General features: G+C 44.0%; 2 protein-coding genes across 3 annotated transcripts in view; one reads left to right on the top strand and one right to left on the bottom strand.

Moving 5' to 3' along the window:
• The window catches only part of HMGA2 (high mobility group AT-hook 2), a 494,709-nt gene that overhangs the window by 140,836 nt on the left and 336,688 nt on the right, over positions 1-17,185 (top strand). The window lies entirely within an intron of this gene.
• Positions 2,150-4,745, bottom strand: LOC143776140 (uncharacterized). Its single transcript, XM_077265180.1, has 3 exons — positions 4,622-4,745; positions 4,388-4,498; positions 2,150-3,940 (listed from the first exon to the last, which is right to left on the bottom strand). Exon 3 carries the CDS (start codon positions 3,444-3,446, stop codon positions 2,277-2,279), a length of 1,170 nt encoding a protein of 389 aa, XP_077121295.1. The 5' UTR covers positions 3,447-3,940; positions 4,388-4,498; positions 4,622-4,745; the 3' UTR covers positions 2,150-2,276.

The following is a 17,185-nucleotide window of genomic DNA, read 5'->3' as shown; positions in this document are numbered from 1 at the left end:
GAGTATGGCCCTCATGAGGTTGAAAATAAGGCCTTGCATCATAACCCCCCCAATATGGCTATGTCGTCCAAACCCAGGTTGGGACCAGCCTCCAGCACTGGGTCTAGACAAGTGGCCATATTGGGAAGGTTGATGGTATGATGGCATATGGTAATGTGCTGGCCTTGGTGGGTTTTGGGTGGGAACGGGTTGAGGTGTAGGCACACGTGGAGGGGATGCTTTAAATACTGCCGGCCGGCCACGGTCATTTCCCGGCCACGGCGGGAAATGACAGCAGGCTGTGTGGATGTCTCCAGTGGAACAGTTGGGCTGCTACTGTTTCCTGGATCATCCTGACTTCCTGGTTGTGGTGCTGCTGTGGGTGGTGGTGCAGCTTCTTGGCCAGTTGTTGCCGGATCTTGTGGTGCAACTGAAGATGTTGCAGAAGGGATGTCACTGGAAGGATGTGAAGATGGGCCAGCCACCTCTTCTCCTTCCCCAACCAGATCTATCAATGCCTCCGAGTCTGAGCCTGTCTCCCTCTGTGAGGTTTGACTGTGTTCTGTTTGTAAAGTATGAGAATAATTAATGATAAATTAACATTTTACCTTTATAAAACATATGTGTAATTTTGATTTATGTTTTTACTTACGGGCTCAGATCCATACTGGGATCTAAAAAGGAGAGTTGGTCATAATAAATGTATTTCCTTTTTTTTTGGAATGCACTGCTGCCACACTCCTGGCCTGCTGCTGCCTTTCTCGCCTATATTGGTCGGTTATGCTGCGCCATCGTCTCATAACATCTTCCACTGCAATGATAGCGAAAAAAATAATGTATAAGGCCATTGTGCACAGTGGTACCACAATGTATCAGTGATATAACAGATTTTAATGTGGCCTAGTAACCTGCATTTCTTAAAAAATATCAACATAAAGATTGTAAACACAAACCGCACAATATGATATAATGGAAAATACATAGAATTTCAGGCCATAAGGACAGGGTCCTCTCCCCTCTGTAGCAGTATGTCATTGTAAATTTGTTTAATGTAAACGATATCTATAAAACTCTGTACGTAACCCCTTTCTCATGTACAGCACCATGTAATTAATGGTGCTATATAAATAAATGAGATTAATGTTAATGAAAATATAAGGCCCAAAATCATGTAGGTAATGCAGTTTGCAATATTATTCATAGAGAAACATGAGTGTACTTACTTATCTGCCTCTGGACCTCACGTGGCCGCTGCTCATATTCTGGGAAAAGGATCCCACATATGCTTCTCCATGCCGCCTCTTTTCTGGCCCAGTTGGAATGATGGGCATCTCGCTGATCCCATATTTCTGGCCTCTCTTGCACCAGGACCAGCAGCATTTCGACATTAATAATAATGGCCATGATGCAGGAGACTCCGTGGAGGCGTGTGGCAGACTTCCGGGACGTCTGTCTGGCTTTTTCAGCTAATTAGCATGTCTAAGCTTCCTGATTGAGGGCTTGGCACATTTCCTGTCACCTGCTGAACTCTTGCGTCACACTGTTGGTCCGTGTGTAATCCGTATTTTTTGCGCACCCATAGACTTTAATTGGCGGATTTTTTGCGCAATACGCTGACAAACGCAGCATGCTGTGATTTTCTATGCCCGTAAAATACGGATGCGTAATATACGCCAAATAGGAGCTGCCCCATAGAGATTCATTGGTCCGTGTGCAAGGCGTTGTTTTTGCGTCTCGCATACGTCCATAAAACTCTCTAGTGTTACGCCGGCCTAAGGCTGCCGTCACACTAGCAGTATTTGGTCAGTATTTTACATCAGTATTTGTAAGTGAAAACCAGGAGTGGGTGATAAATGCAGAAGTGGTGCATATGTTTCTATTATGCTTTTCCTCTAATTGTTCCACTCCTGGTTTTGGCTTACAAATACTGATGTAAAAAGCCGGATTACTCACCGGTAATGCTCTTTTAGTGAGTCCACGACAGCACCCTACTGGAGAGAGGGATCCGCCCCGCAGGAACAGGAAACTTATTGAGAAATAAAAGGGGGCGGTCCGCCTCTCCTCCTCAGTTTTGATTTCAGAGTACCCGGAGGACCGCCAATATTAGGCAAATATCATTTATTTCATTCTTTAAACTTATTTGCTTATGATTAAAAGGAATTTACTCAAATAATATGCATTATATTAATATAGGGAGGGATGTAAGAGGGTGCTGTCGTGGACTCACTAAAAGAGCATTACCGGTGAGTAATCCGGCTTTTTACTCTTCGCCACGACAGCACCCTACTGGAGATCTTTCAGAGACCATCACCTAGGGAGGGGACCACCGTGCTGAGGACAGTCCTGCCAAAGTCTAGGTCAGAAGTTGACGATAGGTCTAGCCTATAGTGGTTATAAAATGTAGAAGGATTTGACCACGTTGCCGCCTTACATATAGTTTCAATCGGGACGTCTCCCCTCTCTGCCCAGGAGGATGCCATCGCTCTGGTAGAGTGTGCCGTTATGCCTTCCGGAGGGTTTTCTTTCCTCGCGGAGTAAGCCAGTCTGATAGCCTCTCTGATCCACCGGGATAAGGTGCTTTTTGTTACTCCATGACCCTTCTTGACACCCTGGAAGGAAATAAACAGAGCCCTACTCTGTCGCCAGCTACTGGTCTTTTCAATGTATTTTAACACTACTCTTTTAACGTCTAGAGTGTGATATTTTTGTTCTTCAGGAGTGGAGGGATTACTGAAGAAAGTGGGCAAGATTATTTCTTGTGACCTGTGGAATTTTTTCGCTACTTTGGGTAGGTAGGAAGGGTCTGGTTTAAGAATTAACTTATCCTGAAAGGTTAACAAAAAAGGTGGATCTATAGAGAGTGCTTGGATGTCACTGATTCTCCTAGCTGAAGTCAGTGCTACCAAGAGGGCCGTTTTTAGTGATAGACATTTAATTGGTATTGAGTCTATTGGCTCGAATGGAGAGTCTGTTAGGGCTTGTAAGACTAAATTTAAATCCCAGGGTGGAATTCTAGGTATGATAACTGGATTCATTCTTTCGCAGGCCGTAATAAATCTGGATACCCATCTATCCCCCGCAATGTTATGGCCATAGAGGGCTCCTAGTGCTGAAACATGAACCTTTAAGGTGTTTACAGTTAGACCTAGTTCTCTCCCTTTTTGAAGAAACTCCAGGATAGAATGTATCGGAATCTCTGACGTGTTGGTAAATGTATGGAATTGAAAAAATTTTCTCCATACTCTTGTATAGATTTTTGTGGTGGAAGGTTTTCTACTATGGAGAAGCGTATCAATTAAACCCCCCGAGAATCCTCTCGATCTTAGCATCTGCCTCTCAAGTTCCAGGCCGTCAGGTGGAGATTGTCCACCTGAGGGTGGAAAAACGGACCCTGGAAGAGAAGGTTGGGCGTTGAGGGGAGGACCCAAGGATCTGAGACCGACATGGTCCGTAGCCATGAGAACCATGGTCTCTTGGGCCAGAATGGAGCTATCAGTACAACTCTCGCCCCTTCTTCTCTGATTTTGCGTATAACTTGAGGTAGCAATATGATCGGAGGAAATGCGTACGCCAGACTGAACTGCCAAGGGGCTTGGAGAGCGTCCAGAATGTCCGGATGATCCGCTGGAGATAGAGAAGCAAATCTCCGGACTTTTCTGTTTTTCCTTGTGGCGAAAAGATCTATCTGAGGACGGCCCCAAAGAGATATTATGTCCAGAAATATTTGCTGGTTTAGACACCACTCTCCTTGCCTTAGGGTGTGTCGGCTTAAAAAGTCCGCCTGCTGATTGCTTGCTCCCCTTATGTGCAGTGCAGTAAGGGATGTTAGGTGACTTTCTGCTAGATTTAAGATTTCCGTAGCAGAAGACATCAGAGTCTCTGATCGCGTACCTCCTTGCCGATTTAGATACGCCACCGTGGTGGTGTTGTCGGACAGGACTCTGACGTCTTTCCCCCGAATCTGTGGGAGGAAATGGTATAAGGCGTATTTTACAGCATTCAGTTCTTTAAAGTTAGAGGAGCTGCAATTTTCTTCCATGCTCCATAACCCCTGGCAATAATCGTTCCCCATATGAGCGCCCCATCCATGAGGACTGGCGTCAGTGGTTATCGTGTGAGATGGCGTTATTACCCATGGAACCCCACTCAACAAATGGTTTGAGTCTAGCCACCACTCTAAGGAAGTTAAAACCTCCTGAGATAAGGTTATTTTTGTATTTAGGTGACCAAATAACCGTCTATCCTCTTGTAAAATTTGATGTTGTAGTACTCGAGTGTGGTGTTGAGCCCATCTCACTGCTGGTATACAAGAGATAAGAGACCCTAGTAACGACATAGCTTGTCTTAGGGATATACGAGGATTAGTTATTGCGGCTAGGACTTTGTGTCTGATCAGTAGGATTTTTACCTGCGGCAGGAGACACTTTTGAGATATGGAGTCTAACTGGAACCCCAAGAACGCCTGACGGGAAAGCGGAGTGAGTCTGGATTTGTCGGTATTGATTATCCAGCCCAGGTCCTGTAGAGAGGAAATTGCGTGAGCTAAACGATCAGCACATTGAGTAACTGAATTTCCTATTACCAAAAAGTCATCCAGATAGGGCACAATCAAAGTTTCCTTCTGGCGTAGGTATGCCATCACCTCTAGCATTATCTTGGTGAAGATCCTCGGCGCTGTTGAGAGGCCGAAGGGTAAGGCCGCATACTGGAAGTGACGAACCTCGTTGTTGATTTTTACCGCCACTCTGAGGAATTTTTGGTATCTGTTATGAATGGGGAGATGATAGTAAGCATCCTTTAGATCAATGCCCCCATCATACAGTTTGGGAAGAGGAGTTTTATGGTGGACCTAATGGACTCCATTTTAAATGTATAATTTTCAATGAATGAATTGAGTTTTTTAAGGTTTATGATGGTTCTGAAAGAACCGTCGGGCTTAGAGATTAGGAATAGGGGAGAGTAGAATCCCCTACCCTCCTGTCCCATCGGTACTTGGACTAGGACCCGTTTTGATATTAGGGTTTGAATTTCAAGCTCTAGAGCCTGTTGCTGTATAGGCGAGCTGAGAGTTGTTATAATATAAGACTCGTGGGGCACACGAGAGAATTTTAATTTAATTCCATCTCGGACGATATTTAAAACCCACGAGCTAGATGTTATCTTCTCCCATTGGGTGGTGAAAAATTTAAGTCTGCCCCCAACTGGTATGTCCTCAGTATTTGTTGTCTTTTGGGGGGTTGGGTCTTCTAAACATGGTACCTCTCTGCTTGTCGTCCTTAGGGGTCCATGTTGTAGACCTATCTGTTTGCCTCCTTTTGCCAAACGGCCTCCTCTTAAAGGCTCTCCTGTAAAAGGGAATAGAGGATTCAGGAAAAGCTTTCTTCCTGTCCTTTGCCTTTTTGAGTATGTCATCTAAGGTTTTACCAAAGAGGTACTCACCCTCACATGGGATTGCGCATATTTTGGATTTAGATTGCGCATCCCCTTTCCAGCTCTTCATCCATAGAGCTCTTCTTGCGTTATTTACAAGGCCCGCAGATCTTGCTGCTAAACGGAGTGAGTCGGCGGAGGCGTCTGCCAGAAAGGCCGCTGCTCCTCGTATTAAGGGGATGGCTGCTCTTAGTTTTTCTCTCGAGCTTTTCTTTTCAATTTGCTGGTCTAACTGATCAATCCAGATGATCATTGACCGGGCCGCGCAAGTACTGGCTACTGCAGGTTTGAATATTCCTGTAGCCGCTTCCCAGGAACGTTTAAGGGATGATTCAGCCTTACGATCCAAAGGATCGACCAATAGTCCCGCATCCTCCACAGGTAAAGTGGATTGTTTGGAGGTAGAGGCTACAGCCGCGTCGACTTTAGGGACTTTGGTCCAAGTAAGAAGCTCCTCGTCACTAAACGGATATTTGCGTTTTGAGGCTGAGGGTAGAAAGCCTCTCTGATCTTGCTTCTCCCACTCTCTTTTGATTAATGTTTTCACTGCTGGTATAACCGGAAAACATCTCCTCTTTCTGTCTGCCAAACCCGCGAACATTATCTCTTGCGCGGTTTGCGCACCCTTAGACTCCTCACACCCCATGGTATTTCGAATGGATTTTACCAAGTTGTCCACACTGTCTAAGGGGAAACATGAGCGTCCCTCAATCTCTGATGAGGATGATGACGCTGGACATGAATGATGATAGGGAGGCATCTGACAGTATCGGTTGGTCACTATCGGAGTCTGACACAAGTGTCGGTGTTTTAGATTTAGAACTACGCGGTTTTTCCTGGGTCATATTTTTTAGTTCTTCTCTAATAATGGCCCGTAGGTCCGTAATGGACACTGCTGCTCCCTGTGTTGTTTCTTTAAAACAGTCCTCACAAAGTTTTTTGGGGTATGAGTCAGGGAGGGGCTGGTTACACAAGGCACATTCCCTGTGCTTCGTTTTTTGTCGTTTTTTGCTCTAAGCGTGTAAGTAGAGAGAGAAAGGGAAAAGAGAGATATAGGGAGACAGCGTTAGCTTAATAGGCAGAGTTCACAACTCACCCAGTGAAGCAAATAATACCGGATCAGAAGGCCGAGATCCTGTTCTGGAACCGTCGCTTTTACGAGCGGTGTCCGAGGATCCTCTGGCGTGATCTTTGGCGGGGGGTACTGGAACACCGGTTGTAGGGTCCATGGCACCTGGGGATGACATCTCTGCATCGCCGTTTCAGCGTTAGTGAGCGCTTTAAATAGAGCGCCAAAACGTTGTTTTTTTTGTTTTGTTTTTTTTTTCGCGCATGCGCAGACAGTGCCGCTCCCCTGCCCTGGATCCGGGGTAGGCGCCCCGGAAGTCCAAGATCCACTTCCGGGGTAGCCTGTATTTGCGGCGGTCGGCGCGTGTGCGGCCCGGGATTCAACGCCGGGCCGCGAAGGAAGGTCATCTTACCCGCTCCTGCTGCCGTACCGCACGCTGGGAAGGACGCCGGTCGGCCTTTCCCGGACCCGGCCGTCTGCCCGCTCCATCAGACGAGGGGGGAGCCGTCTAACGGAACTCCCCCGACGCTGCTTCTGAGCCGCAGCCCCTGCCGTTCTCTCGGATACTGCGCAGGCGGCATGCAAGCCCAGGTATGGTTTCTCATTCGGAAGTCCTGTCGTTCCCGCAGGAACAGGAAACCTAAACTGAGGAGGAGAGGCGGACCGCCCCCTTTTATTTCTCAATAGGTTTCCTGTTCCTGCGGGGCAGATCCCTCTCTCCAGTAGGGTGCTGTCGTGGCGAAGAGTAAAATACTGACCAAATACTGCTAGTGTGACGGCAGCCTTAGGCCGGCTCACATTTAGGCTATGTGCCCACTTATTCTGCTCTTCTAGCACTTAAGGGCTCTGTATATGGAGTCCGCAAACTATTATAGAAAATTTTGCGCTCCAGGATGCCTCCTGTATAACAGCGCTCCGACAGCCAATATCAATCCATCCCTCCCAAGTCTCGCCGTTTGGTTAAGCACTACTGTACATCCACATTTGGAGTATTTCTACATTCAGGAGAAATTGTGGGACAAAGTTTGGTGCCATTTTTACCCATTTCGCCTTGTGAAAATGTAAAATCTCGGGCCAAAACAAAATTTTGGTTGGAAAAATATTATTATTTTTTTCTTCATTGCCCAATAGTGTATAATTCCGTAACCCACCTGTGATGTCAATATGATCACTACACCTCTCGATGAATTCATTGAGAGGTGTAGTTTGTAAAATAGTGTCACTTATGGGGGTTCTGATGTTCGGGAACCTCAGGTGCTCTTCCAGTTGGTCATGGCACCAGCAAGCCATAACAACAAAATCTGTGCTATAATATGGTGCTCCTTCCCATCTGAGCTTACTGCCATGCCTGAAAAGTAGTTCCCTATTATATATAGGGTAATGGCACACTCGGGAGAAATTGCACAACAAACTGAAGTCCATTTTTTACCTATCAGCCCTTATAAAAGTTAAAAACTTGGGGTAAAAACATTTCAGTGGTAAAAATGTAATTCTTTTTTAACCCCGCTAATGGTGTAAATGGTGTAAAATTCTGTGAGGCATATGTAGTGTCACCATGCTCACCGCACCCCTAGATTAATTCATTGGGGTTGTAATTTCTAAAATGTGTTCACTTTAGGCCTGTTTCACACGTCAGTGGCTCCGGTACGTGTGGTGACAGTTTTTTCACGTACCGGAGACACTGACTCACGTAGACACATTAATATCAATGTGTCTCTGCACACGTCAGCGTGTTTTCACGGACCGTGTGTCCGTTTGAAAAACACGGAGACATGTCAGTGTTCGTGGGAGCGCACGGATCACACGGACCCATTAAAGTCAATAAGTCCGTGTAAAACACGTACCACACACGGATGCTGTCTGTGTGCAGTCCGTGTGCCGTGCAGGAGACAGCACTACAGTAAGCGCCGTCCCCCCAGCTTGTGGTGCTGAAGCCGCCATTCATTTCTTCTCTCCAGCAGCATTCGCTGGAGAGAAGGAATGAAAAATCTTTTTTTTTTTTTTTTGTGTAATAAATAAAGTTCCCGGTAACCAACCCCTCCCAACCCCTGTGCGCGTGAATATGCGGCTCCAGCTCCCATAGGGGTGGAGCTGCATATTCATCACTGTAATGAGCGGCACCACGTGACCGCTCATACAGGACAAGCTGCGACGCTGTGAGGAAGCATCGAGGGAGCTGGGTGAGTATTTTATTTCCAGCGGGCGGGCGCACAGGGGGTGAGAGGGGGAGGAAGGGGGGTTGTTACCGGGAACTTTATTTCAACCGCAAAAACCTTGATTTTTCATTCCTTCTCTCCAGCGAACGCTGCTGGAGAGAAGAAATGAATGGCGGCTTCAGCACCCAAAGCAGGGGACAGCGCTTACTGTAGCGCTGTCTCCTGCACAGTCCGTTTGGTACCCAGTCGGCACACGTGCGGCACACTGATGTGCCACGTGAGCACACGGACACACGGAGATGGATAACTCCGGTACAGATTTTTCCGGTACCGGAATTATCTGGACGTGTGAGACTGGCCTTATGTGGAGGGTCTCTGTTGTTCTGGTACCTCAAGGGCTCTGCCAATGTGACTTAGCACCTTCAAACCATTCTAGCAAATTCTGAACTCTAGTATGATACTTTTCTTCTGAGCTTTGCACTGTGACTTAAAAGAAGGTTTTGACCAGATTTGGGGTATTGGCGTACTCAGGAGAAATGGTGTAACAGATTGTACAGTTCATTTGCTCACATTATCACTTTTAAAAATGAAAAACTTGGTTCCAAAGCAACACTTTAGTAGAAAAAAAAAAGGTAATTTCCATTGGGTTGCACGGTGGCTCAGTGGACAGCATTGCAGCGCTGGAGTCCTGGGTTCTAATCCCATCAAGGACAACATCTGCAAGGCTTTTGTATGTTCTTCCCATGTTTTCTTCCCACATTCCAAAGACATACTGATAGGGAATTTAGATTGTGAGCCCCATCGGCGCTGCAGAATATGTTAGCGCTATATAAAGATTATTATTATTTACTCAGGCTATTGTTATATAATTCTGTGACTCGCCTGAAGGTTAAATGTGCTCACTAGACCACTAGTTAAATTCTTTGAGTGCGGTGTAGTTTCTAAAATGAGTCACTTTTTTTTGCTCTTTTGTCGTGTCAGGGGCTCGTCAAATGTGATATGGCATTTGCAATCTGTTCCAGTCAAAATTGAGAATTCAGTTGGCGCTCCCTTCCAAACCCTGCTGTGCAGCCAAACAGTAGTTTTCAACCACATGTGGGGGATGTGTATTCATAAGAAATATTGTTACCCTTGTGAAAATGAAAAATTTAGGGCAAAACCAACATTTTTACAGGAAAACTTACTTTTTTTCATTTTCACAGTTCAATGTTGTAAAATTTTATGAAGCATCTGTGGGTTCAAGGTGCTCACCACACCTCTAGATAGGTTCCTTGAGGGGTGTAGTTTTCAAAATGGGGTCACTTTTGGGTGTTTACACTGTTTAGGCACATCAGGGGCTCTGCAAACACAGCATAGCGTCCGCTATCGATTCCAGACAAGATGACCCACTGGAAAAGCCCCTGAGGTTACAGAACAGCAGAACCCTCCCTCCATAAGTGACCCCATTTTACAACCTACACCTTTCTAGGAATTAATCTAAAGGTGCAGTGATCATATTGAAGCCACAAATGCCACATATTTTTATACCATTGGGCAGCAAATAAAAACTATCTACTGTACATTTTTACCCCCAAAATTTTGTTTTAGCCTCAAATTTTACATTTTCATATGATGAAATAGGAAAAATGTGTCACACTATTTCTGCTGAATGTGAAAATACCCCATATGTGTCTGTACAGTACTATTTAGCAACATGGCGAAAATCGGGAGGGAAGGAGCGCTGTATGACTTTAGGAGAACACATTTTTGTAAAATAGTTTGTGGACCTGTGGCAGTTTCTGATGCCTTAATTCTATCACCTGTGCAACATTAAGGAAATCCTGAAAACATGACCTGTTGGCGGCCCTCGATTAATGCAGTTTGACACCTCTGGTCTAGATGATGCAGTGGAAAAATATAATCCATTTGCTCCAGAATTTGCAGATTTTATGTCAGATTTTGTTGTGGATTTGCAGAGGATTTCACCATATGTATATCTAAAATCCAAAAAAAAAACAGCTAGGGTGCAGTGCTTAACCCCTCCAACCCCTCAAGCCTGTTTTCACCTTCATGACCAGGCCAAATTTTACAATTCTGACCAGTGTCACTTTCTGTGGAAATAACTCTGGAACACTTCAACAGACCCTAATGATTCTGAGATTGATTTTTTTGTGTGACATACTATATGGTACTGCTAAAATTTGTTCCATGTGACTTGCATTTACCTGTGAAAAATCTGAAATTTGGTGAAAATGTGGAAAATTTAGCAATTTTCAAACTTTTAATTTTTATATCCTTAAACCAGAGAGTTTTGTCTCACAAAATAGTCAATAAATAACATTTCCCACATGTCTACTTTACATCAGCATAATTTTTTAAACATACGGTAATTCTTTTTTTTTAAGTTGGAAGGGTTAAAAGCTGACCAGCGATTTCTGATTTTTCCAACAAAGTTTACAAAACCATTTTTTTAACCCCTTTGCGACCTCCGCCATACTAGTACAGTGGAGATCGCTTCCCTTGCTTTGATGTGGACTGTGGTGCTGAGCACACATCTTTCCCAGGACATGTCAGTTGTTTTGAACAGCTATGTGCCCGGAATCGCCGCTGGTGGAATCGCTATCCACCAGCGGCTATTAACTAATTAAATGCCGCTGTCAAACTCTATCAGCAGCATTTAACGCGCGCTTCTGGCCATCATGCCGGAAATCCTCACACCCGTAACCTCTGTCATGTGATCGCAGGTAACCTGTGGGTTGGCATGACAACCAAAGGTCTCTTGCAGACCTCTATGGTTGTCAGTGCCGGATTGGTGGTCAGCACTCATAGCAAGTCAGCAATTCTACTGCATACAGGTGATCTGATCATCTCCTCTATGTAGCAGAGGCGATCAGGTTATGGCAGCTTCTAGTCTCCCATGGAGACTATTGAAGCATGCCAAAAGTAAAAAAAAAAGTTTTAAAAAATACAAAAGTTTAAATCACCCTCCTTTCGCCCCATTCAAAAAACAAAACAAAAAAAACATACACATATTTGGTATCGCTGCCTTCAGAATTCCCCAATCTATCAATAAAAAAACGGTGTAGCGAGAAAAAAGTCAAAATGCTGCGACATTGCATTAAAATGCAATAACATGCGATCAAAAGATCGTATCTGCACCAAAATTGTATCAATAAAAATGTAAGATCAGCACTCAAAAAAAGCCCTCACCCAACCCGAGATCATGAAAAATGGAGACGCTACAGTTTTCAGAATATGGCACAATTTTTCTTTAACAACTTTGGATTTTTATTTCACTTACATAAAAAAGAACCTAGACATGTTTGGTGTCTGAACTCCTAATGACCTGGAGAATCATAATGGCAGGTCAGTTTTAACATTTGGTGAACATGGTAAAAATAAATCCAAAAAAAGTTGTGGAATTGCACTTCTTTTTGCAATTTCACCGCACTTGGAATTTTGTTTTACCATTTTTGAGTACACAATATGGTAAAACCAATGGTGTTTTTCAAAAGTACAACTTGTCCCGCAAAAAACAAGCTCTCACATGGCCATATTGACAGAAAAATAAAAAAGTTATGGCTCTGGGAAGAAGGGGAGCAAAAACAGAAATGCAAAAACGAAAAAGGGCAGGCTCTGGAAGGGGTTATGCACTACATCACAATTGAAGTGACTTTGATGGGTCTATATGACATAATGCCCCAAAATGATGCCATTATAAAAACTGCACCCCTCAAAGTCCTCAAAACCACATTCAAGAAGTTTATTAACCCTTCAGATGCTTCACGAAATTAATGGAATGTATAAGGAAAAAAATGAACTTTTTTCAAAAAAATGTTACTTTAACACCCAATTTTTTTTTATTTTCACAAGGATAAAAATAGAAAATGGACCCCAAAATTTGTTGTGAAATTTCTCCTGAGCACACAAATACCCCATGTGGGGGAAAACTTCTGTTTGGGCACACAGTAGGGTTTGACTTTGGAATCATAGGGTTTGCTGGAATCATTAGCAGATGCCATGTTGCGTTTGGAGAGCTTTTGATATGCCTAAACAAGGAAAACCCCCCCCCCCCCCCAAAAGTGACTCCATTAGGAAAATTAGACCCCTCAAGGAATGCTTCTAGATGGGTGATGAGTTGTGAAAATAAAAAATCCTATTTTCTCCACAACAATGTTCTTCAAGCCGCAATTTTTTTTTATTTTCATGAGGGTAACTGGAGAAATTCTGTCATACAATTTGTTGTTCAATTTCTCCATATGTGGTCGAAAACTACTTTTTATGTACAGTAACACATCAAACCCCCCACTAAGCATAATTAAAGCAGAAGAGGTCAAAGAGTATATTAAACCATAAAATTAAATCCATTAAACATTAAGAAAATTATTCCAAATCAGAGTATATCTAATAAAGCAGGAAATGTAAGGGGATAATAAATATAAGTATACGCTAGCTAGGGCACAAAGATAAATTAATTGGTATGCATCAAAGCACTGTTCATTAGAGTTTGTTGCAAGATCAAGGCAGCAATAAAAGGATGTGAAATGAATATCACATGGAATCCTAGTGAAATCCAGCGTTTTTACTCCAAGTGTCCTCTAGGGGGTACCATATTCGAGTGAGGATTTTGATTACATTAAACTATTATTCAAAGATGCTACTAAACGTGCTGAGGTGCTTGTTGTGCAAAGAGGCAAAAGGGAAGTTAAAAAGTGCATGTGCCGGGCTATTGCTTACATAGTGATGGATAAATGGGCACCAACCTGCCACCCCTATTCGCGTTTCGTCGTTTGTTTCTCAGTAGGCGTGGTCTGAAGCCGTACATGAGCTAGTATATGCACTAATCAGGTGTGTACCATTTAGTGACATATTGTCTGTAAATGGTGCATGCGTGGACGTGGCCGCACCACGTGGGGCACTTCTTCCTACGCCCGTGGAACACAAGCGATCTACCGCTGCTCAGCAGCAGGGATCACATGCGAACACAAATGAGCGCATCGGGAAGGCCCGGATGGAGCCGAGTCTGGGCATGCGCTCTGACCAGAGAAAAATGAAAGGTAAAGAATTGCCTTCCCGATGAATTCCTTATTTGGTTGACACCTATTTTTGGGAAAGATTTTTCTTTATATGCACAGTGCAAAGCTTAGAAGGGAAGAAGCGTCATATTGGAGTTCACATTTTGTTTGAAATGGTTTGAGGGTGCCATGTCACTTTGGCTGAGCCCCTGAGGTGCCAGAACAGCAGAAACTCCCATAAGTGACCCCATTTTACAAACTACACCTTTGAGTGCAGTGATCATATTGCCACCACAGATGTGTCACACAATTTTATACCATTGGGCAGTGAAGAAAAAATAATTACATTTTTACCACAGAAATCTATTAGCCCCAGATTTCACGTTTTCACTCAGGAAAATGGGTAAAAATGGCAGCAAAATTGGTCGCACAACCTCTGCTGAATGTGGAAATATACCATATGTGGCTGTATAGTACTGCTTAGCCACACGGTGTGACTTGGAAGGGACGGAGTGCTATTTGCCTCCTGGAGTACAGATCTTCCTAGAATAGTTTGCAGACACCATATACAGAGCACATAAGTGCTATAAGACCAAAATATCCACCTCAAGTGACCTTATTTTGGAAATTATACCCTTTTGGGAATTTATATAAAGGTGCAGTGATGATTTTGACTCAATGTCCAGTATGTTTTCCAGAAACAAGCAACAGTGGATGTTGGGGAGTGAAAATTGCAAATCTGCTATTGTAGTTAACAGTATGCTGTAGTGACTAGTACGTTGTAGTGCCCAGTATGTTATGCCCAGCTCGTGCTTCTGGAGACATGCGCCCATAAATTAGGTGGGCTCTCATTGCTACAGAAATGCCAAACGTGTATTCTAAATGTGGTTTAAGCACATTGTGGGGCTCAGAAGGAAGAGTGGCATTCTGATTTGTGAGTGCAGAATTTGCTGGATTTCTTTTGGGGAGCGAAAAGCCATTTAACTTTTCCAGAGCCTTTGTGCTACCAGTAACGTGGAAGCCCTTTATATTTCCGTTGATGGACCTTAAAGGGAACTTTCTTTTCTTGTGGATTGAGTTGAAGCTTTTGTTGGGAACATTTTACTTAACATTTGGGATCATATTTATCCAATGCTCTACGCTGAGCACATACATTGGGGTTTCCATCTAAATTTCCGAATGATGTGATTCAGATGAAACCCCCTAGGGAACCATTTACTATGAGGCAGCAGAGTTACACTGGACTCCGTCTGACCTCTGTTCAGCTGTGTCCTACTTTTCAGAGGTGCACAATACTGTGGCGGACCGCGCTTTTATGCACGCCTAAAAAGACGTACACCACCAAATCATAGGCCAGATGGCGTCCACAGTGCCTCCATATCCTTCATTATAGAGAATCTTCCTTCAAAAGTTCTGTCAGAATCACATATCTCAGAGATCGACATGGAAACCCCTGTGTAAGTGCTTACTTTATAGCACAGGCTAAATGTGCGGCAAGCCATACTGTGATTTTTTTTGGAGGCAGAATGAACAAATCAACAGCAAGTTAAGAATTGGTTTTATTTATTTTTTACTCTGTTCGTCGGGCGGCATAAGTGATTAAACTACTTAAGGCTATGTGTGCTCATAGAGTATTTGCTTGCAGAAATTTCTGCAAGGTTTCTGCATCTCTTGGCAGGAAAAACACTGCGGCAAAAACATTTTTTCTACACTTTTGTATGCTGTTTTTGCATGCATTTTTGCAGGTGGTTTTGTACAGCAATGAAGGCTTTTATGAGCTAAATAAAGATATTTAAATAAAAAGGTTTGTGATATAATTTCTTGGTTCAACACCACCTTTTTCATGCTGATGCAGTGGCATCACGATAATGGGATTAGGGCTTGGTGTCAGCAGCTGTCATTGACACCTAGCCCTAGGCTTAGTAAGGAAAAGGTGTCAGCCTGACACCCTCATTACTAAGCTGATAAGTGAACACAAACACACACATTGTCACCAGCTTATGTAGGAGCGTTAAATGAACGAACGTACATAGGCTGTAACCAAACAGCAACTGTGAATTTTAAAGAAAAAGATGTTTGGGCTCCCACATAATTTTAATACCCAGCAGCGGGAAAGCTGAAAGCTGATGTTAATACTCTGGGAAGGAGCCAATAGCCATAAAGGTTCCCAGGTTATTAATATCAGCTCACAGCTGTTTGCAAAGCCTTTACTGATTAGTTTACAGGGGGACCCCAGAAAAATGTTGACATAGGTTTCCCCTATAAAATCTAAGCAGAAAAGGCTAGGCAGACAGCTGTTGGCTGATATTATTAGCCTAGGATGGGGCCATGGATATTGGCCTCATCCCAGACTAAAACTATCAGCTCTCAGCCGCCCCTGAAAACACTTAGCCTCGCTCTTCCCTCTTGCCCTGTAGTGGTGGCAAGTAGGTTTCATATTTGTGGAGTTGATGTCACCTTTGTATTGTCAGGTGAGATTAAGCCTACGGCTTAGTAATGGAGAGGAGTTTATAAGACACCTATCCATTAGTAACCCCATAGTGATATTGTATAAAAAAAACAGACACCCAGAATAAAGTCCTTTACTTTAAATAAGGACACAGACTCCTTTAATGAATCATAATGAAACCATACTTACCAAACGCCTAATCCACTGACTCCAACGTCTCCTGTAACAAAAATAAAATAACATACCACAATATTCCTCACCTGTCCTCAGAGAAGATAATCCATAATGTCACACGAAGAGCCTGATGACTGCTCTCAAAGATAGCCGGCTTTACACTGACAGGAGATAAGCGCTCCAGCAGTGTATCACTGAGCTGCCTTGAGAGAGTTCACCGGAGTTCAGCTGATCAGCTCCGGTAATCTCCCTTATGGCACCACTGCTGCAGGGAAAATTCTCATGCAGCGGTAGTGCCGTAACTGAGAGCATCGGAGCAAATCAGCTGATAAAATCCAGTGAACTTTCTCACGGCAGCTCAATGATACATTGCGGGAGCGAATACCTCCTGTCAATGTGTCGCCGGCAGCAGAGTAGAGCAGTCACATTTCTATACGTGAGATCGCCATGGGACACTCGGGATTACGTGGACTACAGCGGTCAGGTAAATATATGGTGGTTTATTATTTTACATATTTTCTAACTGTGCACACAGGCGCCGGCAGATGAGACTACATTTCCCATCAGCGGCACCTGCTGTCACTGTTCTCAGTGACAGCAGAAGTAGCCCAATGGGAGCAGTAGTCTCATCAGCCCACGCCTGCTGACCTGTGGTAAGCTATTTACTGCAGGTCGCTGCTGCGAGTCACAGTCACAGCTGCTTGGTCATGCTGATATCTGGCAGCATGATCCTGCAGCTCTCTGACCGACGGTCTTACCGGCGGTAGTGTTACTGCGGGTCACAGTCACAGCTGCTGGGTCATGCTAACATCTGACAGCATGACCCCACAGCACTCTGACTAACGGTCTTACCGGCGGTAGCGTTACCATCATGCCAGTGTTTCCCACGCTGTCACACATTTAACAGCGTGGGAAACACCATAGAAAGTCGGTA

The sequence above is a fragment of the Ranitomeya variabilis genome, chromosome 5 (genome assembly GCF_051348905.1).
Source record: "Ranitomeya variabilis isolate aRanVar5 chromosome 5, aRanVar5.hap1, whole genome shotgun sequence".
Taxonomy (NCBI): Eukaryota; Metazoa; Chordata; class Amphibia; order Anura; family Dendrobatidae; genus Ranitomeya; species Ranitomeya variabilis.
The sequence above is the reverse complement of the archived record's forward strand: the minus strand, read 5'-3'. Positions and strand labels throughout refer to the sequence as shown.

Bases quoted from the DNA above. Each gene is read 5' to 3' on its own strand.
- LOC143776140 (XM_077265180.1), bottom strand. From the start codon at position 3,446: ATGGTTCTCATGGCTACGGACCATGTCGGTCTCAGATCCTTGGGTCCT.